This window comes from Phocoena phocoena, chromosome 3, assembly GCF_963924675.1.
Source record: "Phocoena phocoena chromosome 3, mPhoPho1.1, whole genome shotgun sequence".
Lineage (NCBI taxonomy): Eukaryota > Metazoa > Chordata > Mammalia > Artiodactyla > Phocoenidae > Phocoena > Phocoena phocoena.
In genome coordinates, this window is record NC_089221.1 from 133,540,635 (window position 1) to 133,565,679 (window position 25,045).

The 25,045-nt window shown below is 41.9% G+C and overlaps 1 protein-coding gene across 1 annotated transcript in view; it reads left to right on the top strand.

Moving 5' to 3' along the window:
- ITK (IL2 inducible T cell kinase) overlaps positions 1-25,045 on the top strand; it is a 66,400-nt gene that overhangs the window by 1,962 nt on the left and 39,393 nt on the right. Inside the window, exons 2-4 of the mRNA XM_065875448.1 lie at positions 16,977-17,081; positions 18,594-18,675; positions 21,280-21,408. Coding sequence (XP_065731520.1) covers positions 16,977-17,081; positions 18,594-18,675; positions 21,280-21,408 — 316 coding nt within the window. The remainder of the gene's footprint in view (positions 1-16,976; positions 17,082-18,593; positions 18,676-21,279; positions 21,409-25,045) is intronic.

The window sequence follows — 25,045 nt, forward strand, 5'->3', positions numbered from 1 at the left end:
GGAGCCCTGAGCTATAGTTTCTAACATTTCCACGTGAGATACAGCCGATATATAACGCACAGACATCAAATTTCTTATTTTCTAATGTCTATGCTTTATATTCATAAATAACATTTTAAAAAGCATTTCTTTAAATATCACAGAAATTTATTGATTAGAAAATTTTCCAAGGTCACTGAGAAAGGCAAGATATGTCAGGTATTATTGTTCATGTTCTATGTACATTCCATTGCTTAGGGCCATCGATTTGCACACAAGAGTACTTTGTTCATTGCCCATAAATAAGAATAACACTTGTGGGAAGAAAGCTTTTTTAAATTTATTTTTAAATTAAAGCTTCAGTCTTGTCATCTGTAAAATGGGTGTGATAATAGTATTCACTTCATGGGAAAATGGTGAATATTTAGAGAGAATATATTTAGATTGACCTATTAGAAATTACCATTTGATAGATCAAAAAAAGATCAAATGTTGGCAATTTCATATACATAGTTCAACTTAATATATAAAGCACTTAACATAAGTCCTGTCACCTAGTAAGCACCTAGTAAAAATTAGCTATTATTTGTATCACCATTATATCTGTGAAGGAGCTGGCAGGGTGGCATAACATAATCATTTTCAAATGAAGGGAAACACTCAAGGATTCTGCAAAGTGTGGCTAACATCAGGGTTCTGGATTCCCTCTATTCTGTGACTAAATATAACTGTGTGGGTAGAGACATACATGCATCATGAGATGCATGATGTTGGGCCAACATTTCCCCTCTCAGGGTCTCAGCTTCTTTTTATCTTTTCTCATTTGTAAAATTATGTTCATTGCAGCTCTAAAGTTCTGTGGATTTATGATATCATATAAAAATAATCCTTTACATATTCAGGAACAAATACTGTAGCTCTGCAAAATAAGTCTGCTTTTTTCTAATTTCAAATTTCCATGCCTATTGTCATTATAATACATACTGACTGAGCCTTTTATTTTAACATGGATTTAGATCTGATGTCAGAGCCTGTTCAAAGTATTGAGATGTGCACGTGTTTTCCTTGGGGCCGGGAAGCTGCTTTGTCATGCTGGAGCAGTGGGCCAGAGAGAAGCATGGAGCTGTCAGGTGGTGACTGGCCACCAGGCGTGATTTCAGACACTCCCCGTGCCTGCCAATTTCTCAGCAAAGTGATCCCTGTTGCCAGACATTCTTTAACAAAGGACAAGGAAAGATGAGGGCCCAGTGGTATGCTGGTAAATGTCTAACAATCATTGTAGTGGTAATGGCAGTAGAGAATATGGGAGAGCCTTTGTTTGTGGTGTTTGCCAATTTCTGTACAGTAAATACTCCCATCATGACCAATGTCAAACTACCAATGTAAAGTCTACTGGCTCACAGAACTCCTGAAAATGTAGCAATCAGCTCTTATGTGGGCCAACATAAGCAGGCTCCAGCACACCACTGGCGGGGGCAGGCTTAAATAAAAATAAACTCTGGAGAGGTAGTGACCTGCTGAACAACGTGTTTAGTTGTACAGGACTGATATCAGATCCTTTTTAGGGGTAAAAGAGAGAAATGGGGGGGCGGGGACCTCAGGCACTTTGAGTAAGCATGAGATGGGAGGGGCAGCACAGCACAGATGGGAGACAAGTGTCACAGAATGGTGAGGCCAGAATAGTCTGCTACAGCTGGATTCAAATGCTGCTTCTATCACTTTCTAGTTGTGGGATCTCAGGCAAGACATTTAACCTCTTTAAGCCTCTGTTTCCTATTTGTAGAGTAAGGACCCCAACACTACTCAATGCTGAGTATTTCATGAGAAAAGTATGCTATAAGCTTGGTACTAATAGGACCATCTTGATCTTCTGAAAGGCCCTAAGGAGAAATGGAAAGGTTTCCCTATTTTAATGACTCTTTGCACCTTAGGAAACAAGTTTTCCATGGTCACCATAGCATGGGAGCCATTACCACTTACACAGGACAGGAGAAACAGTCAAGATCACCATTCTAGTCATTTTCTGGATAGGGCCACCACTCTTCATGGACACTTCCCTTTAGTCAAAGTCTGATCTAGCAGCAGAAACATCTCTTATAATATGCATGCTTCCTAAATTAAAGATGGCAGGTGGGAAGAGGATCCCCTTTCCTTGTTTTTGGCAACATTATTGCATAGTGGTCAAAAACACAGCTTCTGGTGTCAATGGATTTGGGTCAAAGAGCAGCTTTACCACTTAAGAGCTGTGTGGCTTTGCAAAGGTTGCTGAAGGCTGTGTGACCCTCTATAAAGCTATTTACATGTTTTAAAATGATCAAACATTCCTTCTTTATTTTTTTTAATGAAATGAATGTCACCATTATTCTAATAATTATAGTAACTAATATTTACCAAGTACTTACTATGTGTCAGTCATTTACTATGTGTGCTAAATGAATTATTTCATCTAATCCTTACACCTACCCTGTAAGTTAGGAACTATCATTACCCCAGTTTACAGAGCATGTAACTGAGGCAAAGAGAATTTAAATAACTCCTTTATGTCTCCAGAGCCAACACAGCCTCCCTGTCAAACAGTTCTTATTACTATTAACAGTTGCTGCTCATAGGCAATTGGCGATTCCACTGGGTTATTACAAAGTACGTAATGCCTTCTGGCTCTAGAGCCCTCCATGTAAAGGGCAGTCCTGAAAATCAGCAACCATGCCACATAGGTCTTCTGCAATGAAATGTGTTATGAGTTCTATCATTTCCACATATACTCCAGGACAAATCTTTGTCTCCATTCACTTCTGGGAGCCTCCACCATGTGTCCAAATTTTAACACTGAAAGTTCCTCTAGGATCTGTCCATTTCTCTCCATTTCCTAGAGTCACCTTCCTCGTGGAAGCTGCCAGCATCTCTCACCTCGGATTGCTACCATTTCATAATGGTCTCCCTGCACCCACTCCGCCGCGCCCCCACCACTCCATTCCCCACACAGTAGCCAGTGTGAGCTTTTCACATGGTGACTGTGATCATGTCCCGATGACCCTCATCAGAAGCTGGCATGTCCCTTCAGTGGTTCTCCCTTTACCCTGAGAGTGGATGCCAAAATCTATCCCACGGTCTCCTCCATTTCAGTTCATGCTCCTTTTCCTCCCATCTCACTGAGCTCCAAACACATAAGATTTTCTTCAACTTTAAGACCCCCCATTTTGAAGGTCACTTGCTTGGGGAAGACTTCCTTCATTTCCCTAGCCTAGGTCATCTCCTCTTGTTACGCTCTGATACAGTGGCACATACGCTTCTTCAAAGTGCATGCCAAAGAGCTAGTTATTAATGTGATTATTGTACTGATGTCATTCCCCTCCATTAAACTGGAAGCTTTACAAGGGCTGGTGCCCAATTTGCTAAAGACGGCATCATCAGGGTCTACCACAGTGCCTGGTACATATTATTCACTCATTATTTGCGAAAGAAAGAAAAGAAGGGAAGGAGGAATGTGTAGATACAGTTGGAGAGGTTAGAGTTACACACAGGGACCCCTAACAGAACACGGCTCAACACCAAAAGAGTTCAGAACAAAGCAAGTGATAAAGGACTTCAAACAGGAGATCCCTGGGTGCAGGAGTAAGTAATTAGGACTCCCTGGAGGCAGCAGATCATGGCTAGCCGTGAGAATTCAGGAGGTTGGAGTCTTAAGATTTAGGTCAGAGACACACGTAGAAACCAGCAGGTAGGCCAGTCCGTCCCCCCTCCCAACTCTTTTTAAAAGAACCAAGCAACTCTGTTCTCTTTTACCCTCCACCCTGTCTTACCCTTCCTTCCTTCCCTTTTACAGCTAAACCCTTGGTAGATAGCATTCTCAGAGCTACCCGAGCATTTTTGCTTGAGACTTTCACCACTCGTGATCTCTCTCCACTTCATTCCTACGTGACTGAGTTGCCTTCCAGCTCAGCTCCCACTGACACTCAAGGCTTCCTACAATCGACTATCCATGCAACACCTAGAATAGACTTTTAAAATGAGAAATCAGATATTATGCCCTACTGTAAAGCCCTCCGTGACTGTTTAGAGTATTTAAGTTAATCCTCAACTATGGCCTACAAGACTCTTCACCCATGGTCCCTACCTGCCTTTCAGATTCATTTATTCTGATCCCTTCATCCATCATATCTGACTTCTTTCTGAACCTTGAACACTCCAAGCCATGCCCCCCGCTAGGGCCTCTGTACAGGAGCAGGACTAGGGTGAGATACACTTAAGGGGCCGCTCACTTTTAGGTCCTGCAAGGGCAGGGTCTTTGCATTAGCTGTTCCCACTGTCTGCAACAACCCAGATTTTTGTAGGGTTGGTTCTTTATTGTTTCCCATCTCTTCAAGTATTTTCCCAGAATCCTGTTTCTTTTTCTTTTCTTTTAAAGTCCATAGACACTTCAGTAATCAATATCTGCACTTATTTATTGGGTTTATTGATGTGCTTCCCTGTTCATTTTCTGTCTTACGTCCCCTGGAAGGTCACTTCCATGAGCGACTGACTGCCTCGCTCATCCCTGTAACCTCTAGTACGGTGCTGGGCACGTAGTAGGTGGTCAGTAAATATCCAGGGAATGAATGAAGGTCACATAACTCAAATTGAATTCAGAAGAGTATCTGGGAGCTAAAGATGTGGGCCTTGCCTAACCAGGCAAAGAAAAGTAAGACTCCAAAGCAAAGTACTTTGCAGTTCAGGCCACTCAAAGCCAAGAATGTGCGGTTTTGATGTCTGCATTAATGGCATTTCTTTGTGAATTGATTTTTGCTTGTCTGATGTGATGTTGATGTTTTATGGAGATAGCCATTGGATAGAGAAGTCTTGTTTTAGAGGCAAATACTCCCAAGTTAAAATTAGATTCAATTCCTACTGCTCAGGGTCTCGTACATCCATTAATCAGTTTCTGCAGTAAAAATAGGCCACAGGGTAAGACTATAAATGTGAGGGCTTAGTTCCTGACTCAGTCTGGAAGAAAGGTTTCACTGGAAAGCACAAGAGCTCAGTTTCTTAAACCATGAGGTTCATGTAATATATGATATCTTTATCTCAAACTCAGAAATGGACCCCATGGAAAACGAGTTTAAAGCTCTTCTCACATTTTCAAGGCCCAAATAGTAGTCCTCATTCCCCCCATTTCCCTAACTAGTAGTAAATTCTTCCACTCATCAATGAGTTTTTAGGCCTACAGAAAATAGTATATCTTCCAGGACCTAATTTTCATTGAGAGGTTTGTCTGGGTTTGCCTTCACAAGACCCAGGAGCCTCACTTAAAGTGATCCAGAGGAGGGAATGGAAGGTCTGACATGGTTTCCCATGCACAGAAAATTCAGTTCCTTGAAATTCAGTGAAAATTGTCAGTATTTTAATGGAATAAGAACCTGATCCAAACTCTTATGTCGCCATATAATTCCCACTAACCTAGAGTTATTTATAAGTAGACTTCTCATTATATTTTCCTTTTTTTGATATTCAAAAGTCACAGAATTATACCTGCATATTATAAAAAATTCAAATACAAGACTTTTCTCTCTAAAATGACATGTATTTGTGCCAAAGCTTTATTACTATTATTATTATTAACCTAACACTGTATCAGGGAACTGTTTCTATTCTGATATATATAGATTTACTCATTTGTTCAGCAAAATTTCCTGAGCACCTACTATGTGCAGGCTGTCATGTTAGAGACTAGGAATACAGTGGTAAGTAATAGAGACAAGGTGTCTGACCTCATGCTTACATACTAGTGGGGGAAACAGACAACAAGCAAGTATATAAATATATAGAGCAGATACAGACTGCTGTAGGTTCTATGGAAAAACTAAGCAGTTGCTGGAGCTGAGTGGGAAGAGTGGTCAGAGAAGAAATTTCTATCCAGGGTAAAACTTGAAGGATGAGAAAGACGGTCAAGTTAAGAAACGGAGGAGAGCATTCCAGGCAAAAGGAACTGCCAATACAAAGCCTCAAGGTAGAAAAAGCCTTGGCCTGTGTTAGGGACAGACAATTGAACACACAGAGTTCAAGAGCCCCTTTCTTATATCTTACAGCATCCCTCTTCCGGGGATACTTGGTCTAGACTCATCCTACTCCACGTTTTGGTGGAAAAGCACCTGGTGTACCAACACTGAGGACCTCAGACTCACACTGAGCTCCGGTAGCCTTTAACAGCAAAGACTGAAAACAAGTTAGAATCCAGTTAAATCCACAATTAATCTCCAGAGACAGAGCAGCGAACCTTCACACCTCCATACTGTTAAAAAAATTAATGGAACAATTACACCCAATTGTTCTCCAAAACCCTTTGGTCTAAAAACATCAATTTACTGGCTCTGTGAGAATGATCTTTACTCTCATGCAGACATAAATTTTGTGTAGTTATAATCATAATGCATGACAATTTTATATTTTCCCATTTATTCTTTTTCCATTATTCTTTTGTAGATACATTTCCATTCATGGCCTCCAAAGTAATCATTTTCTCAAATATATGATTTTTTAAATAATCGAGTGGTTCATGTCAGAGATGTACTTATCTGTTTTCTGTACCGAACACATCGACGAACTTATCTATCATGTATTGTTTGACATTCAGGTTGTTTTCAGGTGTAGTGAAAATGCTGAAAAATAACAGTATACCTAATATAGAACTTTCTGCTTTTTAAAATCGGCTCTTTAGGATAGAGTTATGTGGGATAACTGTGTCACGGGATAGCATTTTCTGATCTCTACCGTTTGTTGCTACATAATCTTCCAAAGAGATTGAAGCAATGCATGGCCACCAATAGTTACCAGAATCATTGGAGAAGATTATGTTTCTAAGAAGAAACTAATAAGAAAACAAAAGAATCCCATTGTTGTGGTGATCTTCAAATATCTAATACTATTTTGATAGGTTTTAAGTGGTATAGTGAGAGAAAGGTCAAAAATATAATATTTTATACATGGGCAAGATAATTTGATTTAAAATCAGTCTTGTGTATATGTAGATGAACCAACCCTACATAGTAGGATTGAAGGGGTGCCAAAAAGCCTCCTACTCTGCAAAATATTCGTCTCCCTAGATGATCACCTTAGGGGGTCTGAAAGGTTCACGTGAATGAGCTCTTTGGGTTAGATCATCAAGACTCTTTATCAAGAAGCAAATGAAATACAGAAAGGTATGACATAAGCCATTTTTGACTGCTCTGTAGAGGTTAGCTCTAACTTTAGATAGGGCCTCAGGGGCTGAAAGTCTCAAGCAGACTGTAATTCTGTACTTCTAGAAAAGTGAGATAAGGTGAGAAAGCAACAGCACAGCAGCTTAACAGAATGGGGACCTGGTACTGATTAATCTGGGTGACCTTGGTCAAGTCCTTCTTCTATCTGGGATTTGGTTTTCTTGTTCATACTATCAAGGGATTGGACTAGATCAAAGTTTTCCAACTTTTTAAAGCCTGGAGCCCCCTTTTAGTATAAAATTACACATGTCATTCCCATTCCCATATGTGAAACAGAAGAAGAAGTGTTCTAGTTGAAGAGAGAACAAGGAGGCTGCCCAGAACCCTACACTCTTGGCCTTACCCTTGACCTGCAATAATCACCAAGGTGCTTCCAATTCTATGAACTTGGTCTCCCCAGGCTGTAAATTGAATAGTAGAAATGAAAAGATAACAGCTAGTTTAGAAAGTCATTTCACCTGGAAACCTCATCTCTAACATAAAAAGATGGATTGAATGATCTCTAAAGACCCCACCAGCTCAAAAGAAGTGGAAACTATGTGATTGTCTCTCACTGCCAGTGATATCAGGAATTCACAAATAGACATGGAGATTAGTTAAATATGGAAATCTTTCCAGGAAGTAATACAGCTAAGAGAAGGTTAATAACTGTATGACTGATAAAAAACCATGTTATCAAAATCCACGCATGAACCCAAACCACAAGGAGAGGACTGAACACGTTCCCATGGATTTTTCTCATTTATCCTCACAATTCTTTGAAGAAGATAAAAGTCAAATTCTGTTTTAGAGAGGAAGCAATCGAGACACAGAGAAGTTAAGTAATTTGCCCAAGGTCACAATAGCAGCTGTAAGTACAAAAGCAACAACTTACCTTAGGATTAGGGATTCCTTGTAGTTTGATCCCACACTGCTTCCTTGCCTGAAAGCAACCAACATAATCAACTTATCAGCTCTTCCAATGATTCTTTATGCATATATACATAAATACAAATAAACTTTCTTCTTTCCCTCCTTTTTATACAATGGTAGCATATGCTACATACACTTCGTAACTTTTCTTTTGGTTGATTAGCAATACTTCTTGAAGATCAGTCCATACTGATATGCGAGGGGCTTCTTTATTCTTTTTTTGGGGGGGGGTTGCATAATATGTTGTTGTATGGATAAAAAAACTATCTTGATGGACATTTAGTCTGTTTCCAATTTTTTTGTCATTACAAACAATGAGGAATGAATAACCTTATAGGTATCTCACTTTCTATATGTATGAATATGTCTCAACCAGGGGCAATATTGCCCACCATTGGCAATGTCTAGAAATTTTTGGTTGTCATAACTGGGGAAGGGGGTGCTATTGGCTTTGATGGGTAGAGCCAGAATGTTAAGTATCCTACAATGCACAGGACAAACTCACAACAAAGAATTATTCAGCCCACAATGTTAATAGTGCCAAGGCTGGGAAGCTGTGGCCTATAGAAAACATTTCTAGAAGTGGGATTGCTGTGTCAAAGGATATTTGCATCTGTTATTTTGCTGAACATGACCTAATTATTCTCCACGGAAGTTGTACCAATCAACATTCTCCAGGGCCACGTGTAAAATTCTTGTTTTCTCACAACCTCACCAACAGTATTATCATATGTTTTGATCTTTGCAAGTCTGATAGACTTAAAAAATGGTATATCGGTAAAATTTATTTACACGTCTACTTTATAGTCACTGAGCATCTTTTCATATGTTTAAGAGCAGTTTAGATCCCTTTTGCCCATCTTTCTACAATGTTGTTAGTATCTACCTTAATAATTTGTAGGAGCTCTTTATCTATTAGCTAAAACCTTTGGGCAGGCTAGTTTTAACTTACCTCTACGTTGTCAAAAAATTGTTATCCACTTGCCAATCATTCTAGGTGTCTTTTTCAAATCATTTCTATTAAGAGTTTTGTCATGGAGTCCACAAATACTACTTTTTGCTACACACTTGGTCCTACCTGCTGTTCCCTCAATCAACCAAGTAACAAATAATCAATTGAACATCATCTCTGTGCAAGGAGTTATTTCCTGAAATCTAATGAAGTTGTTATCCATTTATATACTTTGGCTACTGAATCACCAGTGCTCGAAAGGTAGATTCAAAAATACATTCTTTCAAACTCATTCGAAATCTAATATGCCCTATATCGGAAAGAAGGAGGGCTTTGAAAGTGCATTCAAAGACCAGAGATGCTGAGAGAGAAAATGTGCAGGACACCTTCAGGGTCTACTCTGTACCACTTGGTTCTTGCTCTTAATTTCCACATTAAGTCCTTTTCTCTCTACCCACTTTTGTAAGCAAATTTAAACGAACAATGCTTTTTCAAGGCTAAGATCACTAATATCATTGCTAAGAAGAATTAGGCTGGAATTATTCCTGAATTGTTGCATCACCTCTAAGACAAATACACCACATAAAAGCACACAGAGCTGTTTATTAATCTATAAAGAAAATGACTAGCACTCAAGGAGAGCAGGAGAGGAAATGTCATGAACTTGAACCTCCATGGATACAGAAGAGCAGGCGGCAGGTGCTGCCTGGCTGCCACTGACTGCTAAAGGGGTCACGAGGTTATAAAAGCAAAGAGCTGCGTCATTTTGCACACCCAGCATTTGATGTGTACCACTTGGCCTTCTCCCATAGTCATCTGCCAAACCCATATTACAGTGTGATGTTTTTAAAATGCGTGACTGCTTTAAAATAGTATTTTTATTTTTCTGCTTAGTAAATTTACACGCTCACGGCAAAAACTTCAAATATTATAATAATATATAACTTACCCTGCAAAAGTCTTCCATAGTGTCATCCACAAGGGAGAACCAGTATAGCAGTGTTACTTCCTGTAGTATTTCTTTGATTATTGAACATATTAATATATATTTTATTATCTCTTTTCCCAAAAATGAGATGATGCTCCACCTATTGTTCTAAACCTACTTTTTACATTTTATATATATATATATATTTTTTCCCCTCCGTATAGACCAGCTTTACTCTTTGTTGATGGCTACAGAGTGGTCACAAGACAGATGAACCATAACTAATCTGACCGTTTGTCTATTGGTGGGTATTTAGGTTTCTCTAGACTTTTCAGTGTAATAAATAATGCCACAAGGATTTTCCTACTTCTTTATATTTTAAACAAATGTTTCCATAGGATAAATCCTATAAGGGAAATGTATTTATTTATTTTAGTTAACTGCTTTTAAGTACAATAAAAGAAATACACGTTCATGGTAAAATAGTGAAACAGTATAGAAGGATATGAGGTGAAAAGAAAGTCTCTCTACTTCCTACTCCCAAACCCCAGAACTACTCCCAGGAGTATCTGCTCTTAATAGCTTCTTGTGAGAAAACACATGCATAATTTTAATAGAGGATCCCAAATTGAGTCTGGAAACTGTATGAGAGTATAGTCCTGTTTCTTTTCTTTCTTTCTTTCTTTCTTCTTGTTTTTTTTGTTTGTTTGTTTGTTTGTTTTTGTGGGGAGGTGGGGAGAGGGTGAGTAAAATCCTTTTATTTTCAGGTAGTCAGGGTGCTACTACTAATGAGATGGTGGACTTTAAGGGAAGCTTGAGTGTTTTCCCCACAGCACAACCAGCCTCATCGTAAACCAAGATGTGAAAAGCTGAGGTGAGGAAAGCCAGTTTACTCTGGTTCGGCCATGACAAAAAGGTCTTGTGGAAAGAAAAGGAGGCAGGTGTGGGATGGATCATAGTTTCCTGGCTTTAAGTCAGTCTAGGAGCCTCAAAACCTGCTACCTTAGCTCCAGATCTTCCCAGAACTTGAAAGTTTACTGGGGGTAGGTCCAGGTGAACATGGACTGGGAGAGGGAAGAACCAGCAACAGCTAATTACAAATTACACTGGTGTTCTAGAAGACGCTGCTGTTTCCATTGAGATCACATCTTTATCAGGTACCAAGTAGCTCAGGTCATTATAACCCTGAGTTGCAGCTGTCAGCAGCATCCCTACTCCCCAAGAACTAAATGATTCAGAAGACCTAAGAGAACTAAGCCCAGAGAACTGAGACAACTTGCCCAATAATACTTGTTCTCATAGGGATTCCAGCCATGACTTTTCCAAGTTCCGAATTTCTGCTTGTCTCCCCTTCAGCACGAGGGTTCCCTTTGCCACAAAAGACAGAAAGCTGCATTGGGAGACTGGGAGGGAACTTGTGGGTTACCTTCAGCATGTTTTGCAGAGGGGATGGGACTAGAATCCAGGAAAGCTCCTAAAACCAATCTTAGAACTGATAGTCGGAATTCTGGTAGGGGTGGGCGAAAGCAGCCCCCAAGTCAGTCACTGAAGTTTCACCTCACATGACATCAGTTTTCATTTCGATTTCATTGTGCCGTTTCGGATTGGTACAATGGCTGGCTGTACCACACGCCAGAAGAAGCAATGAACAAAATATTCAAAATGCCTGGTTAAAATCATCAAAAGTATTTCCTAATCTTAAAGAAACTGATAAAAACAGCATGTGGCTCCTTTTACAGTGTGATCCGAAAAAGCCTTTTTTTATTATTTTATTATTTTTGGCTGTGTTGGGTCTTTGTTGCTGTGCGCGGCTTTCTCTAGTTGCGGTGCGCGAGCTTCTCATTGCGGTGGCTTCTCTTGCTGTGGAGCACGGGCTCTAGGCACGCGGGCTTCAGTAGCTGTGGGACACAGGCTCAGTAGTTGTGGCTCATGGGCTCTAGAGCGCAGGCTCAGTAGTTGTGGCGCACAGGCTTAGTTGCTCCGCAGCATGTGGGATCTTACCAGACCAGGGCTCGGACCCGTGTTCCCTGCATTGGCAGGCGGATTCTTAACCACTGCGCCACTAGGGAAGTCCCCGAGAAAGTCTTAAACGCATCGCTCCCCTTTGAAAAATACTGCTTCCCTTTGAAAAACACTCTCCCATTTGATGCTTGAAATTTGATTATCAAATCTCCCTCTAGGTTTAAGTCTCTAATACCTGTCCTAATCCAAACTCCTGTGAAACAAATCAAACCTTAAGCTCTCAGGAAGTTAAATCTTAGGTGAATGACTATTTGGGTGAAGTTTTGACGGGTGAGGGGGAAGGGAAGCAGAGAGCTAAAGTCCCCACATTTGCTAAAATGAGAGCAAATGTGACACAGATGGCAAGACCAGGCAACAGGCCCCTTTCAAGGTTTTGCCCTGGTTTTACAAATAATTGGCAAAGTAAACAAATAACTCCGGAATGTCAAAATCACCAGCATCACCAGTTAAATATTAATGTTGTCCTCCCAAATGGTGGTTCTCAGTTACATATTTACCTGAAAGAAAATGTGGACACATAAAGACAAGAGAGTGAGGTCTTGATCTTTGGGCAGCATTTGGAGAAGGAAAGGAAAGGAAGTAACACTTGGGTGGGTGGTTTACCATTTGAATGATTTTCTTTTGCTAGTAGGTTTATGTAGATCTTTTAAATCCTCTAAGTTAACCCACTGATTCAGGGACAGTTATTATTTCCACTTAAAAAAAACAAGGCAACAGAGAAGTTGAGACATTTGCCTGAGGTTGCACAGCTGGTCAGACAGACATGGGTTTGCCTGATATGAAAGTTCCGTTTCTCTCTCACTCAGCCTCACTGGAGGAGAAGGCTGAAGTTCTACTGTTTTTCAGAAGGGTGGAGATGTCCTCTTTCATGGGTAACCGACACACAGCTTCTTACTGATGTATCTGCTGGACTAGCTGAGCAGCCAAGGCACCAATGTTATAGGAGCGAAGAGGGAGCTCTGGGCTACCGCTTTGAAATCCAACATAAGCATTTCACAACCAAATGAGACAGAAACAAATCTCCACTGGGTCACGGCTTACAGAAATTGGTCATGCAATTGATTATTCAGCGTTGGGTTTGGGGAATGAAAGTCTCCTACCTTAAGTCAGGGCAGGTGCAAAGCCATGAAGCAGTCATTAAACACTCAGGCTCTGGAGTCACAGAGTTGAGCTTGTATGCTCACTTATAAAGAGACTTGGTCCCTCTGAACCTCAATGTCCTCACCTGCAAAATGGGGGAATAATACTCTGTAGGACTGTGATTAAATGAGATGGCCTGTTGAGTGCCTGAAGTATAGGAAATGCTCCCAAATGTTATGGTCTTTTTGTTTTTTCCTGCCTTCTTTAAAAGTCACAATCCAAAATTCTATTTCATAGGATACATTAACATAAAAAGAAAGGTGATGATATAAAAGCCACTTGCACAAGCTTACCTTGTACAAATATGTGGGTATCAGCATCTTTTTAGATTGTGTTTGACATATATCAAATGTCCAGGGTGAAGCTTTGCCATATGAGGACAGCTTTGAATGTGGCCAAGAAAAGAGACAAGGCCAAGTGAAGTTCTGTGATCTTCACCTCAAGGGGTGCAGATGGAATAACGAGGAAGAATGAGGACCTGCTTTACATGGTGTCTCTCTTTCTCTGGTGGCTTTCATGTGGCTTCCTTGGAAGGTTTTACGCTGGCATTTTTTAGAAATAGCGCAGTTGTTTGGGATGATTACAGGCAGTCAGCATCTCCCGGAGAAAAAGCTGTGTTTAGCTCACTGACCGACTGTAACCCCCTGCCCAGCTCGGGGAAGGCACAGCTGACCCTGCTATTTACCACGTAGCAGATCTTTGGAAATCTGAGGAGGACTGGCCTTAGGATGTCAGAGAGACTGACCAAGCAGGACGCATTGTGAGGGGGGAACCTGATCACTCCTCTGGGGCTGAGAGTGAACTTTGATGATAGAATGTGAAATCCATTTCCCCCAAAGGCTCACCTGACAGTCTCTTAAAATCCATGTTGGAACTCAACGAATATTAAGAAGTCAAAGAAGATCATCTGAGTTTAGAGAAATCTTCCCTGGAAATCTTGAAGCCACACTGCCTAATAAGGTAGCCACCAGTCATGTGTGGCTACTGATCACTTGCAATGTGGAGAATCCAGATTGAGACGTCTTGTAAAGTACACAAAGTCTTAGCCCTTAAACATAATAGCTCTCAATTTTTTATGTTGATAACATGTGGAAATGATAATATTTAGAAATACTGGGTTAAACAAAATACTGTGCTCCTAAAATTAATTGTACTTGTTTCTTTTTGCTATTTTTAGTGTGGCTACTAGAAAATTTTAAATTCCATATATGGCTCACATTATGTTTCTGTGGGTTAGCACTGCTTTAGAACTTCACATAGAATTTGTATCCCTAGTCACAACTCCAGTTACTGTTTACGTCCACCTGATGCCCTGATTATGATGATCCCAGGCTATTAACAACTGATACTTATCCAGAATGTTTCTACCCCAGGGCTTTTGCTCTTGCTGTTTACTCTACCTCAGGGCTCACTCTCCCAGGCCTTCTCTTATCTGGCTCCTTTATTGACTTTCTGATCTCTTCTCAAATGCCCTGTCTCCAGTGAGGGCTGCCCTGACCACCAGTTGACCACATCAACCTGTCCTATTCTCCTTAGAGCACTTGTATATATTGTCTGCCTTCCCAACTAGACTAGAGCTCCATGAGAAGGTCTACCATGTTCATCTCTCTATTTCCTGCACTCAGAACACCACCTGGCTCAGGGCTGGCCCTCAATAAATATTCCTGAATGGCTAAACGCATTAGCCTTAAGTCTGATTGAGACTATTTAAGCTGCCTTCCAACTCGGCACCCTTCGTTTATATCATCCTAACTGGGCACCCATGGTGGACCAGCCACTGTGATAGGCTTGGTAACAGATGTCCTGGTCTTTACCCTCAGGAATGCAGGAGTTTCAGTGACAAAAATGTCTGCAAACAGAGTGGTCCTGTTACTGCCATGAGCCTTCTGTTGCATTTTACCATGTACGCTACTAAGGAAGTAACCCAACAGAGGTTGAAAACCAAGATAACCTCAAAGCTCAGACTCCCTGTTTATCACCTGTAACTGCAGATGGTTTTTGAGAAGACAGCTCTCTTGTGCTCTTCTGCTTTTGAAAACAGATTACCCATTCCAAAGACTATGATTATGGGCAGGATCAGGACACGTATTTCTAGCTATGAAAGACTCTAAATGAGAAGAGAGTTTGGGTCCAAAGGGCACATGTTTTCAGAGGTTTTTAAGGGAAGACTGACCTCTTAATACATCCTGAGATTACAAAAGCACACTGGAGACCACTATGTGGAAGAGATGCTCATTTTCGTATTATATATCCTATAAATATGTGTGGGAAAGATAAATACATTCCAAATGGTTAACCTTGGCTAGCTCAGAGTTGTGGAGAAGGATAGGATACTGAAATACTAGAAATATTTTCTCAACATACCTCCATATTGTTTTATTTGTTACAATGAACATGGATAGATTTTGTACTTTCAAAAATGAATAAATTTGTTTTCAGAAAGAAAATTTAAAAAAAGGAAATACCACAAAACTTCCCTGTATTCAATAAAGAGTACTTCTCACATCTTGAATTTTTTTCATCTTAATTCTGTGCCTCAGCTACTAAAGCAAAGGCTAGCCATTAGGCTGAGTATCAAAAAGTGGTGAGTAAAGCCTGAGCTCATTTCTGGAGAATTTGATGATGTCATACTTCCCAAATACTCACCAAGTGCCCTCATAGAGTGCCCTCAACTCTCTTGCCATAGTTAGGACTTCTTTAACCTCTTTCACTAGGAGGGTACCCTTTATTGAGGGTACATATCATAAGCCAGGTCATTTGTTTACATACTCCCATCTTATTCTGCAATCAACACTTAAAGGGTAGGCATTATTATCCTCACTTCTCAGACGTGGAAACTGAAGTTCAGGGAGGTAGATGAATGACCCAAGGTCACAGAGCTGGTTAGAAGCAGAGCCCAACTTTGTCCCTAGCCCTTTCCAACCTTGTGCCTGATTCACCACCATCTGTGCTACCTCTTTCTTAAGGATAAGCTAAGATGAATTGTTTTGCAACTGGTTCCATAACTGAATTAAACTCTATTCTCAATGGAAGCCTAATTCCAGGCACCTGTGAAAGGCTCCTGCTCTCCAAAAGCTTTTCCCTAACTAGCCTTCTATGGACCCTTATCGTCTACCAACCTAACATGCCCTGGGATCCAAGGACGAGGACCCTTAGAAATGGGTAACATGTGACATGGTTATAAATCACAAAGACCACCATGTGAATTAGTTATCAAGGAATACATCTAGAAGCTTCCAAGGAAATGAGACATGGGGCCAGTAAAATTTAATGGGGGTGTGGAGAAGGGATAGTTACAGAGCAGAGTCAGGAATGTCCTACAGGGGTGCCATTGTGAGATCATGGATAACTAAGGGACACAGAGGAGGCAGATATAGAAAAGAAAGGTGCCACTAAAGGTATTTGTCACCAACCAGGTCAGGCCTGAGCTCACTTACTATGCTAATAAGGCCATGAACGGGTACAAAGCAGAAAAAAACTGGCACACGTGTGGTTTCCCACAGATTGCACTACCCATCCCAGCTGTAAGTTCTGCAAATGCTGCTGTTTGTCACAAAGTACCTGGGATATAAGGCACAGTGGCTCAATGAACAGAAGTCAGTTACTCCATCAAAAAGATGATTCAAATAACATGGTCTCCCAGAAGTCCGCTCAGAGTGTTCTTCTCAGGCACTGAGGGCTAAGAAGCTTCTGGATATTTGGAGGGTTGGTTTACAGTGGATCTTATCTAGTAATGTATTTCTAGAAGCAGCCTGGACAAAAATATTGTCTTCCTTCTTCCTTAAATGGAACGTGCTTTTTCTCCCCACAGAAAAAGCGCACTTTGAAGGGCTCCATTGAACTTTCCCGAATCAAATGTGTCGAGATTGTGAAAAGTGACATTATCATCCCATGCCACTATAAATATCCATTTCAGGTAAGTGCATCAGGAAAAGGGGCTAGTTCCCCATTCCTTGGACAATGGTTAAAATGCTCAGTCATTGTACAAGAAGGTAGGACAGAGATGACTCTGGTCAAGGGTTAGAACTTAGACCAAGCCCAGAAGAAACTGCTGTTTTCTTTCAACCGATGATGCATTCATTCATTCAACAAAGATTAACCACAATATCTTGAAAAAGCTGTCATTCATTTCCCTTTCCCTCGTGTCTTCCCCACCTCAAGGAAAGTCCTAAGTATTCTACTCCTGGGGGGAGGAAAAAAGCTATCAAGGGCCCCAAGCCTAATATTCCATAAGGGTGGTTTACTCATGACTTGGGACAACAGGTTACAATACTTGGTTATAAATTGCTTGGAGGTCCTGGAGTAAAAAGACTCAGATTTTATAATCTGAGAACTATATGGAGTTGTGCTGTCCAATACAGTAGCCAGTAGCCACATGCAGATGTTTACATTTAAATGTAAATTAATTTAAATTACACAATATTAATCAGCTCCTGAGTCACACTAAGCCACATTCAATGAATAAACTTTTCACACCTTCAATAGCCACACATGGCTAGTGGCTAATTTACTGGACAGCAGAGATTTTAGAACATTTCCATCACTGCAGAAAGTTCTATTGGACAGAGCTGGTGGAGAGTATATTTAGTCTTTAGGTCATGACATCATCTAAATCTCGTTACCACTCTTGACATTTATGGTTCTGAAAGAGTGGATATCTTCTTGCACATCCTAGGGTACCGTTCATGTTTACCAATCTGAGGAGTTAATATTCCACTTTTTAATGTGGCATAAAAAAGGACTTTTTTCCTACTAGAAATATGACCTCCACAAGTTGGAATTTTTAGTACCAAAAGTAAAAGGAGTAACACATATTTTTCCCGTCATTAAAATTCCAATTACAAATGAGTGCATGGAAAAAAAAAAAAAGCCTGGTGAAATTCAAAGATGTGTAGTACATTAATAGTATTTGCTCAATGTCAATTTCCTGGTTTTAAAAACATACTATGTTATGTAAGATGTTATCATTGGAGAAAAGTGAGTGAAAAGTATACAGGAACTCTGTACTATCTTTGGAAATTCTTGGGTGTCTTATTTCAAATTAAGAAGCTTTAAAAAATCTCGATTTATATTGATCATCTAATATCTTACTCTTTCATATGCCAGATTTTTTTTTAATCACTGAAAACTTAATATGAGAAGTAAACGTCCTGTCTAGGTAAGCGGAGAACTCTTTTCTCCAGTGATTTGAATTTAGTGATGGCATACTGGTGACATGTATTCGAAGATGAGCTGTGGAGTTTCACCCTGTATCTGCACAGCATCCAAACTCCTGGATAAAAAGGACACTAGTCCCTAAATTACCCAAATGTTTGCCTTTTGATGACAACTTGAGACCCCACTCTTGGCCCAGTAAGCCAGGTGGGCCTGCTGTCAGTCATACATCTCTGGCTGCACTGTTCACCTTGAACTCTGTGTGTGTTTCCAGGTTGTGCATGACAACTACCTCCTGTATGTGTTTGCTCCAGATCGCGAGAGCCGGCAGCGCTGGGTGCTGGCCCTTAAAGAAGGTAATTAACCGCCTGTGCAATTGAATCCCTGAGATGCCTAGATCCTCTAGAAGGCTTGAGTTCCGTGATAGACTAAAGGGCGGCTGATGGTCAAACATTTCTCCCTTTTGGTGCTGGTGGAGGGTCCCACGTTTTCAACTTGGGTAACAACCAGTATAGTACAGGGTCAGGCAAATCCTGTCTGCCACCTGCTTTTGTAAAGGTCTGAGATAAGGATGTTTTTAAATTTTTTTTAATGGTTCTATTTAAAAGGGTTATGTAAATACCTCCGTAATATATCAGTTGTGCCTGCTGGTGAGCAAAACCTAAAATATTTACTACCTAGTCCTTTAAGAAAAAGTCTGCTGACCCCTCGTATAGTATGAAGAATAAGAGCATGGGCCCTTGAGTTAGATGACCTGGGTTTGAATGCTGGCTCTGCCACTCACTAGCCATGTGTGCTTGGGCAACTTCCTCAACTGCTCTGTGCTTCAGTTTCTCCATCTGTTTTTAACAAGGGGAGGAGGAGGGAATAAAAAGAATAGTACCTGCCTCCTGGTATTATGCTAAGTAGAATAAGTCAGACAGAGAAAGACAAATGCTGTATGTTTTCACTTATATGTGGAATCTAAAAAATAAAACAAATGAATATAACAAAACAGAAACAGACTCACATAAACGGAGAACAAACTAGCAGTCTCCAGAGCAGAGAGGGGTGGGAGGAGGGGCAAAAGAGAAGAAGGGGATTAAGAGGTACCAACTACCAGTCATAAAATAAATAAGTCACAGGAATGTAATGTACAGCACAGGGAATACAGTCACTATTTTATACTAACTTTGTATGGTATGTAACCTACAAAAACACTGAATCATTGTGTGGTGCACCTGAAACTAATATCGTAAGTCAACTATACTTTTTTTTACATAAATTTATTTATTTATTTATTTATTTTTGGCTGCGTTGGGTCTTCGTTGCGACATGCAGGCTTTCTCTAGTTGCAGCGAGCGGGGGCTACTCTTTGTTGCTGTACAAGGGCTTCTCATTGCAGTAGCTTCTCTTGTTGAGGAGCACGGGCTCTAGGTGCACAGGCTTCAGTAGCTGTGGCACACGGGCTTAGTTGCTCCGCCGCATGTGGGAACTCCCCGGACCAGGGCTCGAACCCGTGTCCCCCGCGTTGGCAGGAGGATTCTTAACCACTGTGCCACCTGGGAAGTCCCAACTATACTTTAATAAATAAATTTTTTCAAAAGCACCTGCCTCCAGAGCTGCTAAGAGTAAGGCCCTTGGGACTATCCAGGCCCATAGTCAGAACCCAACAAATGTCAACTAGCCTTAAAGGTTTTCAGATCATTGTAAGGGTACTTCTTAGGACTCGCCTTCCCGACAGCATAATCAGAACCAGCACAGCGTTTATGAACATGAGATGTGGAGCCAGGCTGCTAAGGAGAAAATTCCAGCTCTGCCAACTACTAGTGTGTGACCTTGGGCAAATTCCTTGACTTTTCAGTGTCTCCATTTCCTCAGCTGTAAATTCTGACTAGAAACAGGCAGTCATAGGGTTATTGTGAGAATTAAAAGTGTTAGGACGTTGATTCACTTTGTTATAAAGCAGAAACTAACACACCATTGTAAAGCAATTATACTCCAATAAAGATGTTAAAAAAAAAAGTGTTAGGACATGTCAGACACTTGGAATCATACCCAAAGAAAGCACTCAATCCATCTTACTATTATTATTATTTAATATTATTTTATTGTCATTTAGCCTGAAGCCCTGGATTTGCAGGAGAACTGGATTCAAATATTAATCTAAGTAGCTGTGGGGACTGAGGGTAGGCAAGCCATTTGAAATCTCGGGAGCCACGATGCCTCTATCTGAAAAATGAGAATAAACATACAAGTCTTATCTTCTTCCAAGGTTGTTGTGAGTCCCAAATGGCACGTGTCAGATAAACTGGGAAGGGCTCTCAAGTTTAACAGTCAACGGGCAGAGAACGAACCCTAAAGTACGAAGTAACCAAAAGGGCCCCATCTATGCTCATTGGCCGTTCTACCTCGGTGGAGGGGTTTTACTCACAGGATGTTAAAGCTGAAAGAAGCATTAGAGATCATCTGTCTAGTCCTCTGTTTTTTTATACTTTTTTTTTTTCCTTAGGAGGAAAGCCTCTTTTTTCCTGTACCAAAATCTGACTTTAAAGCCACAAATCTAGACAGGATAAAAGCAAAGTTGCTATAGTTGAAGGTGGGAGAAATGGCGTGGTGAGAATCCTACCTATTCAGCCTTCCCTAAATTCCCTAAGGCACTTTTGTGGGGCCCATGGTCCCAGTCTAACAACATCATGGCACAGTGGGAACTGGGGCTCAGATGAGGTTTTTGCCCAACCTAAGGACACACAACTAACTCAAGGCAGAGCCGGATAAGAACCCAGATCTGCTGATGCCTAAATTCAATACGCACTCCTCCATAAATGTATATGCCCGGAAAATAGGCCGTTTTTCTGACTATTCTAGGCAATACTCATGCAAACTCACACAGCAGGGTCAATCTCAAGGAATTATAAAGTTGGTGGCCCTTGATAGACTGACCTGGAAATAACTCTTCTGCCGGTGCCAACCCCTTTCAGAAACCAGAAACAACAACAGTTTGGTGCCCAAGTATCACCCTAATTTCTGGATGGACGGGAGATGGAGATGCTGTGCTCAACTGGAGAAGCTTGCTGTGGGCTGTGCCCAGTATGATCCCACCAAGAATGGTAAGTGACTATGAATTCCCTTTCTTCTTCATACAGTGACTGGCCTCTCTACTAGTAGGAAGGAAAGGCTCTTTGCTTCCCATCACCAGGGGTGTCCAGGATTGAATGCAAAAGTGCACAATTTCAAAATTTTCAGAAGGCAATCATCTGCCTCTACCACCAGTCTGTTGATGTTTTTTTTGTTTGTTTGTTTTTTGTGTTACGCGGGCCTCTCACTGTTGTGGCCTCTCCCGCCACGGAGCACAGGCTGTAGACGCGCAGGCTCAGCGACCATGGCTCACGGGCCCAGCCGCTCCGCGGCATGTGGGATCCTCCTGGACCGGGGCACGAACCCGTGTCCCCTGCATCAGCAGGCGGACTCCCAACCACTGCACCACCAGGGAAGCCCTGTTGATGTTTTTTCATCTCAAGGCCGATATCTTTTTAACTCCTTGCTACTCAAAGTGTGGTTCTCAGACCGGCGGCATCAACATCACCTGGAAGCTAGTTAGAAATGCAAATACTAGGCCCCCTCCTAGGTCTACTGGATAAGAATTTGTATTTTAACAAGATAAGATCCCCAGGAGATCTGTGTGCACAGTAAAGTTTGAACAGCACCACTATACCTTCAAGTTAGGAAATTTGATCGCCACAGTCTACTCAAATCTGAAGTTGTAGAGACAGCCCTAGAGATACATAATATTATCTTTTACGGTGGCATCATATCACACGTGTTCAATCACACAAGTTGAATTCTATACACTTGGAGGGGGAAGAAAGTAAAACCAAAAAAACTGCTCATTTTACAATGTGGCTTCTCCCCACCTCTACTTACTTGCCCTTGACCTCCACAGTCTCAGAGAAAAGGAGGCCACAGCCTAACTGCACAGCAAAAACAAAAGATATTGTTTTTTGGGCTTTGAGGTCAAAGACCCAGGTCCTAGAGATCGGAGTGCACCTCGATTTTATCTTATTTGATGACTTTGGGACCTGAACCCCCAGTGAAGGGCAACTCCACTCTGATGCACTTTTACGTACATTACACTCTCATTCCTCAGAACCACCTGGGGTAGATGGTATGATGTTAAAGAAAGAGGAGGCTTGAGGACTTCAACATGCTCAAGGTCATACAGCGAGGAGGTGCTCTGCAAAGCCACTGTTTACTAGGAATGATGGATCATGTGGATTGTTTGCTTCCATAGCCCTCTCCTCTCAACCTCTCTTACCGTACTTAACTTTTCTCATCCATTTGTTTCTTTTTTGCACTAAAACCTAATACCTCAGATTGACAGCCCAAGGCAGATGTGCTTAAATGTAACACGTGGCTGGGTTTTCTGCGGCTTCCTGAGTTGCAGCCACGGTTTTTTTTTTTTTTTTTGTGGTACACGGGCCTCTCACTGTTGTGGCCTCTCCCACTGCGGAGCACAGGCTCCGGACGCGCAGGCTCAGCGGCCATGGCTCACGGGCCCAGCCGCTCCGCGGCATGTGGGATCTTCCCAGACCGGGGCACGTACCCACGTCCCCTGCATCAGCAGGTGGACCCTCAACCACTGCACCACCAGGGAAGCCCTAGTGCCACTTTTAAAACAACTACTTCTCACCCTCTACCTTGGGAGAGAAAGTTCAAGGTTACCAGTCCCTTGGCCCAGAAGAATATTTACCTAGTTTTAGAGGTCAGTGATCCCCTGCATTAGCCCTGTGAACCATCCTCATGAAGGTTAGTATCTCACGAAAAAGAAATGGAAGGTTTTATATGAGTGTAATCAACCACAAGAACAGGATGGTGTGGGCTTGCCTCAGTGACTGAAAGCTCTTTCCAAGGCCAGAGTAGTCTCCAAATTCCTGCCAGCACCTTGCTGTACGTCCTTGGATGGGTCACTTTGCCATAAAGGACCCTAATATCCTCATCTCTAAAATGGAAGGGGAAGTTTTAGGGGTCCTAAGACAAAATATTCTCTAAGCCCATTTCCAATTCTGAAATTCTTTGCATCTATGTTTTTGTTTTGCAATTTCCACCATGTATGTAGCAGCTGTTCCTATCCAAGGCAGACAGTATTTCCCTCCGCTGAATGGTACACACATGATAGAGGAGGGAGGAACATCTGAATGACTCACCAGGGTAGGACTGGTCATGCTAAGCTCCTCCCCACATGAAGCCAGGGTCTAACAACTGCACCCTGCTGCTGCTCCTGCTTTTGAGTTGCAGTCTACCACCATCTCCTCCTCTGAGCCTGTCCTCACTTTCCCTTCCTCTGACTTGGTTTAAATAACGTCATGCACCATAGTTTTGACAGAATTGAGAGCAGACTTTCGAAGAAGCACACTGCACTGGGCACGTAGCACATGGTCATCTACTCTGAGTGAAGGCTTGTAGAATTCCCAGTGTTGGGCACATGTACCAAGCAGGGTCTAAGAGCACAGGGCTTCAGGATGAGAAACACCTGGTGTGAGTCCCAGCCCCCCATCACGTCCTTGCTCTGTGACTTCATATATGTTACTTAACCTTTCTGAGTCTCTGTGCCTGTCTCCTCATCTGTAAAATGGGGATTATGAGAATAAGTAGCTACTTTGTGGGGGTGCTGGGAGACTCAGTGTGGGTGGGGAAAGCTCTTAGCACAGCTGCAGGCACTTAGTGAGCCTGCAATAAATGGTAATTGTGTCTCCGAGCCTTTCTCATTTGTGGACAGAAGAATCTGAAGCCGAGATAGTATGTGTGTGTCTGTCTGGGAAGTAGCAGAGGTGGTTGGGTTTTAAACAGACTCTGCTATACCCAACGCACAGCAGCACTTAACGTCTGCAACGAGAACTGGCCCCAATCTCACCACATACGAACTTCACCCAGAGAGGGAGGAAGAAAGGCAAGAGCAAGGCCAGAGGAAGAAGAAAGAGAGACCAGGCACAGAATGCTCAGGGCTGGAAGGGGCTCAAGTCCACACAGCTTGTGTGTGGTGGAGCTGGGGTTAGGACACCTGGCTCCTGGCTCCAAGCTGAATGCCGAATAGGAACCATGTTTTCTATTATGTATGTCTCCTTCTTCTCTGTTAACTGCACACCCAATACCCAATCCTGCCCTTGCTTAAGGAGTTAGCACAAGGGCTGGGCTCCAGCGTCAATATGTGAATCTCTTCTTACTACATCCCTGACACAGGCTGCCCACCTCCAAGTCAACCCCCTGCAGAGATGAGGCGCTCGCCACCTGTAGATGCAGCCCACTCCCTGTTTACCTCTAATTGTTAAACAAGTCCTTGAACTGAGCAGAAGCCTGGGCACTGCCTCCCATATCACACATCCTCCCAGACACACAGACACACAACTTAGGTCCGTTGATTCCAGGCTTGACCTTTTTTAGTGCCTCAAAGGACAAATGCTGAGAGACACGGATGCAGAGATGAAAGGGAAGAGAGAGGGAAAGGGAGAGAAAGAAGAGAAGAGAAAGAAGAAAGAGACACAGAGAGGAGGAGCCATGGAGACACAAAGAGATAAACAGAGCAGGGTGTTGGGGTGTTGTCTGGGGGAGTCAGCAAGAACAAATACTGGGAGTCCTTAAGATAAGTAACTGAAAGTGGATTCCAGCCCTCTCAACAAGCAGCGCGACGACCTCTCACCTCACCCACCCCCTGCTCAAGCCCACAGGGGCATCAGGAAACCAGTGAGTCAC